This window comes from Ranitomeya imitator, chromosome 4 (genome assembly GCF_032444005.1).
Source record: "Ranitomeya imitator isolate aRanImi1 chromosome 4, aRanImi1.pri, whole genome shotgun sequence".
Taxonomy (NCBI): Eukaryota; Metazoa; Chordata; class Amphibia; order Anura; family Dendrobatidae; genus Ranitomeya; species Ranitomeya imitator.
The window spans coordinates 54,283,909-54,298,918 of record NC_091285.1 but is presented as its reverse complement, the minus strand read 5'-3'; the positions used below and the strand labels follow the sequence as shown (position 1 = coordinate 54,298,918).

General features: G+C 38.9%; 1 protein-coding gene across 50 annotated transcripts in view; it reads left to right on the top strand.

Annotated features, from left to right (window-relative positions):
• Window positions 1-15,010, top strand: part of LOC138675454 (protocadherin gamma-A4-like) — a 732,953-nt gene that overhangs the window by 665,632 nt on the left and 52,311 nt on the right. For 39 of the 50 annotated variants that reach the window (XM_069763694.1, XM_069763684.1, XM_069763690.1 and 36 more), the window contains exon 2: window positions 9,534-9,592. In XM_069763694.1, the coding sequence (XP_069619795.1) occupies window positions 9,534-9,592 (59 nt within the window). The remainder of the gene's footprint in view (window positions 1-9,533; window positions 9,593-15,010) is intronic. The other 11 variants (XM_069763678.1, XM_069763667.1, XM_069763669.1 and 8 more) reach the window with 1 other exon arrangement.

The window sequence follows — 15,010 nt, the reverse complement described above, 5'->3', positions numbered from 1 at the left end:
GTGATGTCAATGACCATGTGATGATAGTCAATTCTCATAAATGCTCAGTACAAGCTCCCTTGTCCCGGTGCAATATTCTTACCAATTCACAGTGACAGTGCGCTCCTTTGCTGCCTCTGATGAGAATTGACAAGCCTGCAAAAGAGCGCACTGTCAGTGCTCAAGAAAGAACATGGTGGTTTCAATTCAGTTGTGGGAACTGAAGGTTACTTCCTAAGCGTAACAATTATATTCATGTATTGAAAAGCACCAGAAAATTAGATAATTAATTTCTTGCCTATTGTAAAGTAGATGGAATAATACCTGGCTCTGATTGGTTTCAGTGGTTTACCACAAATAAGCAGTAGCTTGTATGTTAAGAACTTTTCTGCATCATGGTTCAGCTGCTTTTTATATCAAAAGTATTTATAGATTGCAACCATGTGCCATTGTCAGTAGTATCAAAGAAGCCTTTACAGAACTGAATTAAATAGCCTGCAGAGGAGCTATATTTGGTTTAGATGACTCACCAGGAAAGAAAAAAATCAATGAGGTGTATGATTATGCTCAAGCATTGTTAACCATATAGTGAATTCTCCCAGGAATAGCTGATGGACAATGGTTAGAAGGTGCCTTTATATGATATAATGGCCTTGAAGGAACATTAGATATGTAGCGTCTGTGCAGGTGAATGCCATCTATTGTTCCCTGTAAGTAGCATTTACAACCAGAAAGAGGTTCCTTGTAATGTCCTTTATTGCTATTATTGGCTAAAAATCCCTTTCATTACTCTTTTGTCTCATATACTGTATCAAGTTCTGAGATCCTCAATAATTTGCCAACATTACATAATTTGAAAAGGGCTGTGAAGAGAAGCTTCATGGAGAGCAGGTGTAATGGTAGACCTCCATCATGACACCATGCTGCAATATCAGGCTGGGTTTCCATTTATTCATGAAACCAAGATCTGTTTTCCTGTGCCTCAGCTGATCAACCACTTTTTGACGATCTTCTACTACAAAACTAACGAGCAAGATCCAAAAATGCAACATGTAGACTCTGATTAATTAAGAGCGGCGTTGTCAGCACCGGTCTTGGTGATGTCTCACCACAACTTGTACTACAGTTGCGAGCTGAAGTGATATTTCTGGTGGAAGGAATGCCACAACTCATCATGAATCAGATGAGCCGGTGTCACCATGTCTAGTACCTCCTCATCTCTATTTTGGTAGAGGTTGCCGAAACTGGCATGAAAACACCAAAAATTTCTAAATGTTGCGACCATTAGAGCTTGCTTACACGAGCGTTTACATCAGACGAGTGCTATCCAATGTTTTGTCAGGTAGCACTCTGACCTATGTTATTCTATGGGGCAGTGCAGATCAGCATTTTTTTTCTTTTGCAGATTCTGCATGAGAAAAAAGTTACAGCATACTGCAAGTTGCTGTTCAAATTGGAACGCACCCAATTACCAGATCACACTTAGCTTACACTCTGATCAAACGCAGATCAGAGTTTGATCGGAATGCCACTGACAAAATTGATCCAATTCTCTCGAATCGAATGAGGGAATCTACGCGCAAAGTTTTTTGTGCTAGATTTCCGACATAGACACTGAAATGAATTGGTGTCTTAGTGGTTTTTCATCTACCACCTGAGGCACTGGATACATGTAGACACTGCCATAGTAATCTAAAGAATCAGTTCTTGCATCAGTTTCTCTCTTACTTGTCTTTGCTGCCCTGGAAGAAAATAAAAACTGCATAGTTGGATATATTGAAATGAGCCCTATGTGGTGCTCAAAATCTTCAATAGCCAACAACTATTCCTTTTGATGCCTCTATACACACATGCATGCTCATTTCAGCCAAGCATATATGTGCATCCCTGAGAACAAAAAGATTAGGCATGGTCAAATTCCTTCCTTCTTTCCCTAGAGAATATCTATAGTTCGAGAATTGAAAGACAGTCATCCAGTTCCATCGAAATCAGCAGTTTCCAAAGATTGTAATGTGCATGGAGACTTTTGGACAGTTTTCATAATGCCGAAAGGAAGGACTTATTTAAAAAATCTAGTTCTTCTGTTGCTGGTATGTATGATAACTATACATAACCAGATCCAGCTGACAATATATTTCTATTTTCTTTACATTCCTCAAATATGAAGCAATGGGTTTGAAGATGTTTTTCCATCCTCTTGCAGTAACTCTGAACTTTGGCTGACGTACATATCTGTCTTAGGAAATATTTGGGAAGGATGAATCAGGCCATTTGCTAATCCTCACATTTTATTCTCTGATCCATACCAAGGATTCAGCTCAAGTTGAGTTTTGTTAAAAATTGTATTTTTTTAATGTTTTGGATTGTGTAATGGAGCGTTCATCACAAAAACAATCCAGAGGGGATTGCGAAATGTGGATTTGTGCTGCAATTAGAATCCCCAGGATTTGAGATTTCAACATGGTTCAACATCATCTCCATCTGTTAATTACAGAAATCCTTGGATGATTTGTTCTATTGTGATATGGATGTAGAGTAATTTATTTTCGAGAGTGGGGATGATGATACACTGATAAGTGATGGGGGAGGGGAGGTAGAACAAATTCGACTCATCAGGCATTACTGATAGACTAGCCATGAATCTTGCTCCATTTGTCATATTTAATATTAATAGTCAAGGGTTATATTTGCTTTATTAAGGTGTATAATATGGAGAACCCCATTATGAGCCAGACTAGTATCAAAAATAGCCAGCATACATTACTGCACTTTAGAATGTATTACAGGCTATCCTCCTTTGTAAAGTGCTGCCGTCCTCACAGACAGTTCAGTGCTCCTGTTCCCATGTTATCCATTTATGGAGGAGCTTGTGACCTGACCTGTCCATTAGCCTCCACCCAATGAAGGTGTGACGTGTATTTCATTCGGAAGAGACTGATGATCGCATGCTCTTCCTTCAATGGTCATTTTAAGGACATGATCACTGGCAGTCTGTGATGAAGGTGGTACTAACAAGCAGGTGGCGCATTACAAAGGAGGAAAACCTGTAATACTTAGCTATTAGTAATTGCCATAAATTATGTCCTCAACACATTTATTTAAAATAAAGGTAAAATAGAGAACTCCTACAAAGTTTTGTCAACTACAGGGCAACCCCCACAGCTTAATGGGCAGCACGGTGGCTCAGTAGTTAGCACTGAGGTCATCGGTTCAAATTGCATCAAGAGCAACATCTGCAAAGAGTTTGTATGCGTGGATGTCCTCCAATTTCTTCTTGGTGCTCCTTTTTCCTCCAGGTTCCTTCCATATCCCAAAGACATAGTGATCTATATTATCTATATTATGAATCTATATTGTTAGCCCCTTTGGGAACAGTGATGATGATGTATGTAAAGCACTCCAGAATATGATAGCGCTACATAAGCAACGCATAATTAATAATCAATTCACGACCCCATATAAAATATAAATAATGTATACTCACCTCCCGAGGCGGAGCTTTTCCCGAAGTGTGAAGTGACTTGGTTTGTCAAGGGCAGCCTCATCAGAACAGACATCCTGATGGACATTTGATGAGTTGCAATCAAAGAATGGTCATTGATTGGCTGCAGCCTGCACATGACATAACAAGTTAGTCACTCCCTGGGAACAGCAGCGTCGGCACTGCTGCAGGAGGTGACATACACTTTTTTTTGTCATTTGATTCCTAAAATGATTAATCTTGGTTGGCTGGTAATGGACAACCCCTTTAAGTACAATGCCTATAAAGCTAAAACAAACTAGAGCTCCTAGTACAATATAGGATACATATACATGGAAATATTTCTGAACCTTTTTAAGAAGTAGAAAAATACGTGGGGCATCAGAGAATAAAGATTGTGTTGCAGCGGGTTTCCAGTCCACTGTAATGTTCCTTTTATGACTATGTGCAGAATATCTTATTTTCCTTAAAAGAAACCATCCAATTTGCACAAGTGCCCAGCAGCACTTTCACTGTAATCATTAATATTGATGGCCTGAAGTCATCATCAGTCATTTATCAGTTTTGTCATTTGTCACTGCCAGGAATATGAACATAGCCCACCTTAATAAGTGATGAATAATGCAGTTTGCCTTTGATGAAACTAAGTCAATCAATGTATCAGCTCTGCAAGAGCTAGTGATCTATAATGTATGGATCAGCTTACTGCCAAGCACAATGTTCAGATTACTAATACCTGTACTGTATATCTGGAGTATATCACTGTATTACATGGACTTACAGATATAGAATGGTAAATATATGTTGATATTGTTTGCATTCGTTTAAAAAAATATCAGAAATTTAAATTTTTTTTTTAAATATTACCAATTTTCAAACTTTGAATGATTATCCCTTTAATCCAGATAGTCATACCACATAAAAAACATTAGCAAATAACATTTCCCTCACGTCTGCTTTACATCAGCGCCATGTGTAAAGATGTTGTATTATTTTGTTAGCATTCTAGAAAGTTTAAAACTGTAGGAGTCATTTTTCATTTTTTCAAGGAAGTATACAAAACTTATTTTTTTAGGGACCTATTCAGTTTTGAAGTGACATTGGTGGTCCGGAATATTGGAAACCCCCCAACAATGATACCATTTTTAAAACAGCACCCCTCGACTAGGGTTGAGCGACTTTTACTTTTATAGGATCTGGTCGGGTTTCACGAAACCCGACTTTTTCAAAAGTCGGGTCGAGTGAAATCGGCCGATCCTATAAAAAAGTCGGGGTCGGGGTCGGCCGAAACTCGAAACCCAATGCAGTGCATTGTGTTTCCAATGGTTCCCAGGGTCTGAAGGAGAGGAAACTCTCCCTCAGGCCCTGCGATCCATATTTAAGTGTAAAATAAAGAATTAAAATAAAAAATATTGCTATACTCACCCTCGGACGCGCCCTGGTACTAACCGGGAACCTTCCTTCCTTCGAATCAGCGCGTGAAGGGCCTTAGATGACGTCGCGCCTTGTGATTGGTCGCGCGACCGCCCATGTGACCTTCCTTCCTAAGAATCAGCGCTTGAAGGACCTTGCGGTGACGTCGCGGCTTGTGATTGGTCGCACGAGCGGTCACATGGGCGGTCGCGCGACCAATCACAAGCCGCAACGTCATCTAAGGCCCTTCACGCGCTGATTCGAAGGAAGAAAGGCTGCCGGTTAGTACCAGGGCGCGTCAGAGGGTGAGTATAGCAATATTTTTTATTTTAATTCTTTATTTTACACCTAAATATGGATTCCGATACCGATTTCCGATATTGCAAACATATCGGAACTCGGGATTGGCATTCCGATACCAGATTCAGAAGATCGCCGACTTCATGGCCGACCCCACACAGGGGTCGGGTCGGGTTTCATGAAACCCGACTTTGCCAAAAGTCGGCGACTTCTGAAAATGGCCGACCCGTTTTGCTCAACCCTACCCTCGACATGTTCAAAATAGCTTTCTTGTAGTTTATTAACCCTTCAGGTGCTCTTCAGGTCAGTAAGAAGACGTATTGGTGGTCACTGAGGAGTAAACTCCCATGTAAAGGTATATTTACTCTCAGATTTCCAAGTGGGGTATACACCGAAAGATGGCAGGTCATCTGTTCAATATTGACTGTTGTTTGAATTATGTGATAGGGGAGATATTATATTTTTGGAGATCCCCTTATCCATTGTAAGGTTGTAAGCAGGGTCCTCACTCCTTTTGTTGGAGTTGGTGGACTATGTATTTTTCTGCAATGTCCGATATTTAATCTATTTATTATTTCTGAATTGTAAAGAATTGTGAATATTGAATATTAGAATATAAAAAGAAATCAATATTATTATTAGTGTTATTATAGATCGACCGATCGATCGATAGATACATTTTAGTTATTTGCAAATTATAATTGTGAGTACTAATAAGTAGATTTGTAAAATTGAGTTAAAACAATCTAGGGCAAGGTTGTTCTAGAAGAGTCTATCGGTGATTTTACATTTATTTTTCATGAGCGCAGGAAGAAGACATTATGCCAGAGTCTCTCAGACCTTTCCTCAAAGCCCTGCTTCACATCAGGTTTCTGCAGTAACCGGGAAGAATTGTATTGATGTGTAAATTAGACGGCTGTTTCTGGAGGCAGGTGCACTGACTCTACCTAGCAGATCTCTTATGTATTGATGTTTCTTTTGTATTATTCCTGACAGTTTCCATTATGTAGCTCATAGGCTTACTCAGCAATCACATAATTATACTCGCCACCTTTATGTAGAAAAAAACATTAAGCATTCAACTTTCCTCACTGGAGGGATTGAATTGAATCCAAGTTCTTTGTCCAATGACCAAGATTACACATTTGTGCATTATCCATTGATTGTAGTATGCAAACAAACATTCAGAAATAGAAAAAAATATATATACAATTGGGGAATGTATTTGGCCTGTCCCTTTATAGCTCTATAACCTTACGTATGACTATGTACAGAATGACAAAGTGGCCTACATTGATTACACTGTTTGTTATTACTGATTATCTCCATAACGAACAGGCAAATTATTGATAACAAACTGAGGGGTAAAGGGCTTTTTCCATGATTAAGAAAACAGGTAACAAATGTATGATCAGGGAGACTTCTAGGACCCATCCTGAATAAATGGAGTGGTAGTAGCATGAGGTTCCACCACTCCCTCCACTGTACACCTCTATGATCACTACTCCGGCAGAAGCTTGGATCATGTTTAGCATTAGTAATAGATCACTTTCTGTGGCTCTTTTATTTCGCCCTCTCCTTTAGCTCTTCCTCCTTTAGCTCACACAAATCTGTCAAGCCCTAATTCACTATTTGCATAGACCTATCATAACATGGCCGAGCTACTGATGATGTGATATCATTTGTTTTTACACAACCATGCGAAATTGATTAAGCAAATTGTCTAAACTCTCTGAAGTTGCACGTTACTACAGCTATGGGTCATGCAATCCACGAACACCGAGAGTATTTCACTTAACTTTCCTCATTCCATTCATCACATAATAGTGATTTATATCAGGTTATTATAGGGCCGGAATTAAAGTTTGTTTGAAGCAAAAGACGAAACGGCAATTACTTTACATCTGGCCAGATGTGGGTAATTGGAAAAGGAAATAAAGTGGCATACTGACCAGTACCTATTGACCCCAAGGTGCTAGAGGATCATAGGACTGGCATATAAAACATAGCCGCAAAGTCTAAAACCCCTAATTAGAGGAAGTAGCTCCAACAATAGGTTATTACTTCCAGATGTGAACAAGGGTCTTCGGTCTCCTGTAAAATGCTTTTATTTCTTACAGAGTTGTTGGTACCTGTTTCCATTTTCATTCTGTAAAATTTTATGTTAAAATCTGGTTTCCGAGCATTATATTAATAGAAGTATATGTTGGTGATTACTCAAGAGCTGGTTGTCCTTTTGTGGATAATCAATCCAATTCTTCCAATTACCAGAGTTTAGTAATGATCTATAAACCTGAGCAGCTGAGGTCCAAGCAGAGCCTGAAGAAGGTCATGGAGGAGTTACTAGTGGAGTCATGCTAATGGAGTGACTGGGAGGAGGGTACTACCAGTAATGTAAAGACAAAGATACTACCTATGATATACAGTGTATATTCTGTATACTGGTAAAGTGATCGTGGTTACAACTATTTGAGCCAGAAAGACAATTCTGTACCACAACATTGACAATGTGCTTCTATCAGTGAGAATCTAAGACCTCGTTTCATCAGATTTCTGAAAAGTCAAAACATTTTTGTGCCACTCTAAGTGAGAATTGCGCTAATATTTTGTGACTTTTTTCATTTTCACCCCAGTCACGAGAAGATCTGCCAAAATGGGCAGAGCTTGGGCGGGACATGGCCTGCTTATAAAATGTTCAAAACTTAAACCAGTTAAGTGTAGCTTACTCCAGGATTGTTCTCCAGTCCCTGATTGGACAAGACGTATGGAAGCACACACCTCTGATAAGATATACCTAATTCATTGAGTAAACAGCATCGTACCCTACCATGCCCTTTCATTAATACTGGCGCGCAAAATGCCAGTCTTAATGTATTGGACCCCAGTCATCTTATTATTAAGCTTAGGTCTAAAATGTGCTAAAAAACATTGTGAATTCATTATTCATATCAATTAAAGTCAATGTAGTAAAACACTGAAAGTCTTCTTTTGAAATGATCCTATCCGCCGGCTCTTTTCCAACCACTCTGTACTTATCGTATATAGTATGAACCCCTTGCTGTGCCATGTGCTGTACTTCCCTTGTTCACAATCTCATTACAAGAAGTCTATATCCCTGCAAGGAATCTCAGCTGGTGTCTGTCCAGCTGGGAGACTGCCATCATTGCATGTCTATTTTAATGAGGTTATTCCTCATAGACGCTCCGTCGTACTACAATTCTCCAAGGGCCGTCTTTACCTTAAGAAACAAGTCACTTCTTTGTGGCACACAAGTATGAAAGTTGGCACAGCTACTAAGAAAATACTGTAATTTATCATAAACCCCATAAACCCAATGTGAGCTTTCTAGTGGAATATTAGGCCTCATGTATTGGTTTTAATGACGATAATTGTATAGTAATAGAGATGGGATTTTGTATATTTTTTTGTTAGTTTTACATTCATTGACTATTTCACAAGGAAAGAGTAGTATACAATACATCAATTTATTCTTCTAATTAATGGGTTGCAGAACAGTAGGTAAGAAATGCATTTTCTTGTGTGTACATTTCATGTGATTAAAGGAATTTTCCACTTTCAGAAAACCGCTGCTCCTAGGCGCAATTTGCTTAACCCTGCTGTTGTCTTCGGTCAAAAACGACCGACCTTGAACTTCAATATTCTTTAAAATATTCAAGATGCGGCTCAGAAACCTGTGGCCGACCGATCCATCCTCATTTAAGTCAATCAACCACAAGTTTCAGAACCGCATTTTGAACACCCCAAAAAATACCAAAGATCAAAATCGGTGTCCCCAGACCGAAGACAACAGCAGGGTTAAAAAAGACAAAACCTGGGCCTTACTCACCCTTTCTGGGTCCATTGTGGGATCTCCCAATGTCCGTATGGAGCCAATAAATGAGCAGCTCTGCCCTATTTGATGACACCAGACTCAGCGCCTCAGATCTTGCTAATTGGCTGCAGGGCTGTTGACGTGATATCAGTGCTGCAGACAATAACAGATAGTCCAAGAAGAGGAGATTGGACCTTGTCTGAGAAATTGAGGGCAATGGTCCAGATTTAAGAGGAATGTAAACTAATTGGATTGCTTATCTGTAATGTTCTGAGCAATGTCTCCCTTTTTCATGCCTCTGGTGATGAAATATAAACGACAATACAGTGTTTTTACTAACATCGTGTTCTGTTGGTTACAGCCAAGTTCAAGGATAACCTTCAGTTTATGCTATGTTTTCCAAACAATATAATCTATTTCCTTTTAGGTTTCGAGACAAAGAAAATAAGATGAATCAATGTGTTTTTCTCCTATTTCTTTACAATGTCCGTATGTAGCAATTACAAGCACTTTTCTGTTTTCTTCCAGCAGGCACAGCCTAATGCAGAATGGCGCTTCTCACAGGCTCAGAGACCCGGACCAAGTGGGTGAGTAGATCATTATTTGTGTGGATATATCTACAGAAAATATGTTTATTCCTATATATCTGCAAAATGGTGATTTCCACCCTCGATATAATGCAAGTTAGGTCACATTCACACGTTCAGTATTTGGTCAGTATTTTACTTCAGTACTTGTATAAGCCAAAATCAGGAGTGAAACAATCAGAGGAAAGGTTAAATAGAAACACGTCACCACTTCTGTATTTATCACCCACTCCTGGTTTTGGTTTTGGTAAAATACTGACCAAATACTAAACGTGTGCAGGTGGCCTTACCTAGACTCTGAAGCATTTCTGTGATTATATGCTGATGTTGATGGTCTCAGGAGCAGCTGTAAAAAAAACTGATTAAAAATATGACTTCTACAAGTCTTCTAAGGCAGTGTTTCTCAACTCCAATCCTCAAGACCCACCAACAGGTCATGCTTTCAGGATATCCTTAGTATTGCCCAGGTGATGCAATTAATGCTTGAGCAGGTAATGAAATTATCACCTGTGCAATACTAAGGAAATCCTGAAAACATGACCTGTTGGTGGGTCTTGAGGACCGGAGTTGAGGAACACTGTTCTAAGGGTTCTTAACATGTCCGTTTTTCTTCAAAGAGTGCTATCCAGGAAAACATGGATATCACTCGTACCTATGATAGTCTATGAGTAGTTCCCATGTCTGATTATTTCCTTGATCAGAGTGTCCAATCAAACTAGCCAAAGCATAGTCTATTGAGCCATAAAAAAATGAGACAGCACTCGAATACTATCCATATACCGTCCACTTTTCAAAGTCTGTTCGATAGGAGAAGCTTGAGAACCCTCCATCATTTTTTGATTTCATCTGAGAAAACAAACTCTGATGATAAAAACAACACATTGACCGAACTCTGATGATACTCTGATAAAAAAAATCACTGATGAAACGCAAATAATTATTGATATACAAATAAAATTACTGACAAATGAGTGAACGAGCCTTAAGGTACGGACCACTACTGCAGAAAGTGTGCTCTCTGCATTGTCCTGGCCTTCTGTTCATCCTGAAAATGTATGAATATGTTAAAAACTTGGTTTGGCCCTTTTGGATCCAATAGATTATATGACTCTATCATTCCCCTCCATCTATACAGAAGACGTTCATTTTAAATTCTGTTTGAATTTTTGTTATCATTGTAAGCGTAAGGCATAATGAGAATAAGATGAAATACAACAGGAAAAAGTAATAAAAAAATAGAGGTGAGGCACAAATAGTTGACTTTAAATTGAGCTCTTAATGGGATCATCTTCTGATTAATCTTTGAGGCCCATTATTGTGTCAGAGTCTGGACCATTGGGCAATTCTCTGATAGGGGTGTAGATAGAGATCTTCTGGAGGGCTGTAGATACATTGAGTTCCAAGGATGGGGGTCGTCAAAACAGACTTTGTCAGTATAGGTATATATGAACTACTGTATATATAGATATAGGTAGTTAGATATAGAGCTTGGCCAACAAACTGTACTATTGTGAAGAAAGCCGATCTACGACTCTGTCCTTTGACCAGTCTGACCTTGGGTTCAACATATTGCTATAGTGTTCTCCATCACACAGCTTAGGACATAACATTTTCATCCGAAAATAAATGTTCCTTATTTATACATACAGTGGACATGTCCAGTGTACACATGACCCATCTTCCTTATTGAGTCTCATTGTTATTTTGTCTACAGAAATGTTAAAACTATTATTCAGGAACACTAGAATGGAAACTGTGTACCTTAGTAATTCTTATCTGCCAGAAGTGATAAAGTGTATTGGTAAAGGTAATCCAAGGGATTTAAATATTGCATCATATTTGAGAATAAGAGAGCACAAATTATGCCTCGTATGTATCGCCATTTGGATAATTAGTTGTATGATTGCTTTGCAGAGATCACTAATATGTACACTCACCTCTTAGTGATCAAAGCTGCATGGATACGAGGTTAACAGGTATTTTAAGTTTGGAAGTTATCCCCTATCCATATAATAATATGAGACAGGGGCAGTGGTGGACACAGATCGAAGAGGGCCCATGTGCAAGATCAATATATGGGCCTCTCTTTGTGTCTGTGAGAGAACCTGCTTGCTGATTTGAAAATGGCCTCTCTTACCTTTTGGGCAACTCTGCAGCTGCACACGTTGCACCAATGATATGTCCATTCTGAATAGGGGATGACTTCCCAGTTGCTTGAGGTCCAACCGCTGGGACTCCCACCAATCCCAGGAACTGGAGTTCTGAAGACAGAATGTGCAATGTCACTTCATTCATTCTTAGGCTTCATTCAGACATCGGTATTCTCCACGTACAGGAAATACTGACGGATGACTCTCATTAGACTGTTCAGAGAAGGATCAGAGTTTTGTCTGAGTGTCATCAGTTTTTCTCATACATGGCGAGGAAAAAAAAGTTTCTCCACCTTCTTTATTTTGAGATATATATATATTGTAAAGCGGGATATAATCCACAAAGATATCTATTGTAAATAGCAAATGGAATAAAACTTAACTTTTACTATACAGATTAAAATTAAAAACTCTATCATACACCAACGAAACACCTCAGTGAGAAGGGGGGGCTTAAACAGCAAGCCAACTAACAAGGCACAGAAGGGAATTGTATAAGCTGATCAAAGCATGCCGGTCTAATGTTGAAACCAAAATACAGCATATATATGAATTACCTCTCAAATTGGCAGTACGCAAATGTCCTATAGTGTAAAAAAAATGGTGTATTTACCCAACTTCAATCTTAGCCCCTATAGTATTGTCTGGCTACAGGGTTATTCTAATCAATCAACTGATCCTGGATTATGGTGCCCAGATGTTTCTCCAATATGGTTGTTTTTACAGTATAGTAACCATAACACTTTTATAGGTCAAAAATACCAATCCTTATATGCATATTATCAGGTGCACAATGTGCATGTATTAAATGCGTATTTCAGTCAAAGAGGGCTATTCTGTGGCTATTTTTTATCAGCATATAAGTTGCAGCATGTTATAAGTAGCCAAGAAAAAAGGCAATAATGAACCCAATGTTATGTTCACTTGCCAAAAATCATCTATATACAGCTTTGGATCTCATCCCCTCATTATTAGTATGAGCATCCCACGTAAGATCTTTTGGCATTGAGTTATAGACTGGTTCTTACATTGCATAGCATATCTAATGCTTTAGTAATGGTTAATCAACCCATATGCAACCAAATAACGCATTGATATGGTTAGATCTCACCCATTTTGTTTAGCGTGTATATGCCGTATCTCTTGTTCAGGGAAATGGGGTGATCGGCCTCTATTATAGAATGGCCTCTCCATTCGCGTTTCATCCTCTTAGGTACTCATCAAGGGAGTGCGAGAATACCGGTAATGGCTGCGTTACATAGTCCCCGCTCGTGTCCTATAAATATCTTATGGACCGGAGACGCGTCCGATGTCCACCTTGCCCAGTGTGCAGCGCATTTCTGGTTTCCGGACCTCATTTCCGGTCTCTGAAGCACATCTAGTGCGCATGTGCAATGCGGGGAACGCATGAATTCTCAGCGGTGACACACAAGATAAACTTTTTAAATAAAAACATAGGAATTCTGGATTTTTTAGAGCATATTGTCCTAAGGCAATATTTCTTTATAACAGAAGGTGAGACACATCTGATTTTTTGTTACACTATAGGACATTTGCGTACTGCCAATTTGAGAGGTAATTCATATAAATGCTGTATTTTGGTCTCAACATTAGACCGGCATGCTTTGATCAGCTTATACAATTCCCTTCTGTGTCCTGTTAGTTGGCTTGCTGTTTAATCCCCCCCCCCCTTCTCACTGAGGGGTTTGGTTGGTGTATCACGGAGTTTTTAATGTTAATCTGTATAGTAAAAGTTAAGTTTTATTCCATTTGCTATTTACAATACTTCTTTATTTTGACAATCCATGAAGATTGAATGTCATCCAAGACCGGGACAATTTTTTCACAGACCCATAGACTTGAATTGCCAATTTTGATCCAACGCTTGGATGAAAAGCGGAAATGTCTCTGATATTTTCTGAGGAACACACAGTCTGATGAAAGAATCAATCATGTGAACAGCTTCGTAGAATATCATATGTACTCCTAAAAAGACAAATAGCACTTGTACGAGAAAAACTGAGGTGTGAATGATCCTAAATGGGACTGGCAGAAATAGTTGAGTATTGGTTGGTCTTCGTTACTCTCATAGGAATGAATGGAGTAGCAGTGCGCATGATTGACAACACTCAATTCACCCTAATATTGGATCCCCAGTGAGCAAGAACTTGTCCCCTATCCCATATTATCCAATGGATAGGGGATAACGTCCAAACATGAGAATAACGCATTAACTACGTAAATGTGTATAAGGAGTTTTCACATTGCACAAAATGAAGCTATATGCTGTATTTTCTGCTGTTAGGTCCTTATGTTGGCTGAAAGCCAATATTTGAATGCAGGGCTAATTCAGTGCTCTTTGGTAAGCTTTGAATGTAGGTCCTTGTCAGCATTCTTACACCTGAAGGATTCTATATCTTTTGCCTATTTGACACTTGCCATTTTTAGATGTCATTTGCCTGCTGGTCTCGATGTCTACTAGCTGCAGAATCAGTTCTCTGACAATCAGAAAGTGAGTGATTACTCGTTACCTTCCTCCTTCTCTGCTTCTTTCAGCTGACTTATGATGACCACATGAAAGTTGAACTGAACTTTGTGGTTGGAAATCATTTAAAAGTCACTTACATGAAGGAAGATGAGAGTTACAAACTCAGAACGAGCTTACTAAGCAATAGAAAGCTTTACACATAGGCAATGAAAGGCAAACAATGCAACATTTTTACTTAAACCCAATAGCAAAATGATTTCTAGCCAAAAATACATTAATTAAAATAGAAATAAAAAAAAAGTTCTCAAAAGGTGTCTATATTGTTTACCTGCACGTTTCCAGTAGATGAATTTGAAAAATCAAATATGAATTACAATATACAATATATATATGGATTTCAGCGAAAAATATCCCAATTATTTTTGCCTTAGTGCATAAAGTCAAATTAAGATTTAACATGTACCTGGGCTAGAAATATAACAAATCAGAGACTCATAATCACCAGTGACTTCCAGTGATTAACACAATGAAAACAAATGTAATCATGGACCTTTAAATGAAGGTCATACTATGGTTCCAGGGTAGTTCAAAATTGGATAAAAAACTACGCCTGCACCTACGCTCCATATGCACCTATCGGATTGGCGTGGTTCCCCCATAATGCATTCACGGCTGGCTTCTGGCTTCCTTTTCTGATGGGGCATCACGTGACCATTGCAGCCAATCAATGGAAGAAACATTGTTTTTTTCTACTTGCTCGGATTATCAAATCAGGAGCTA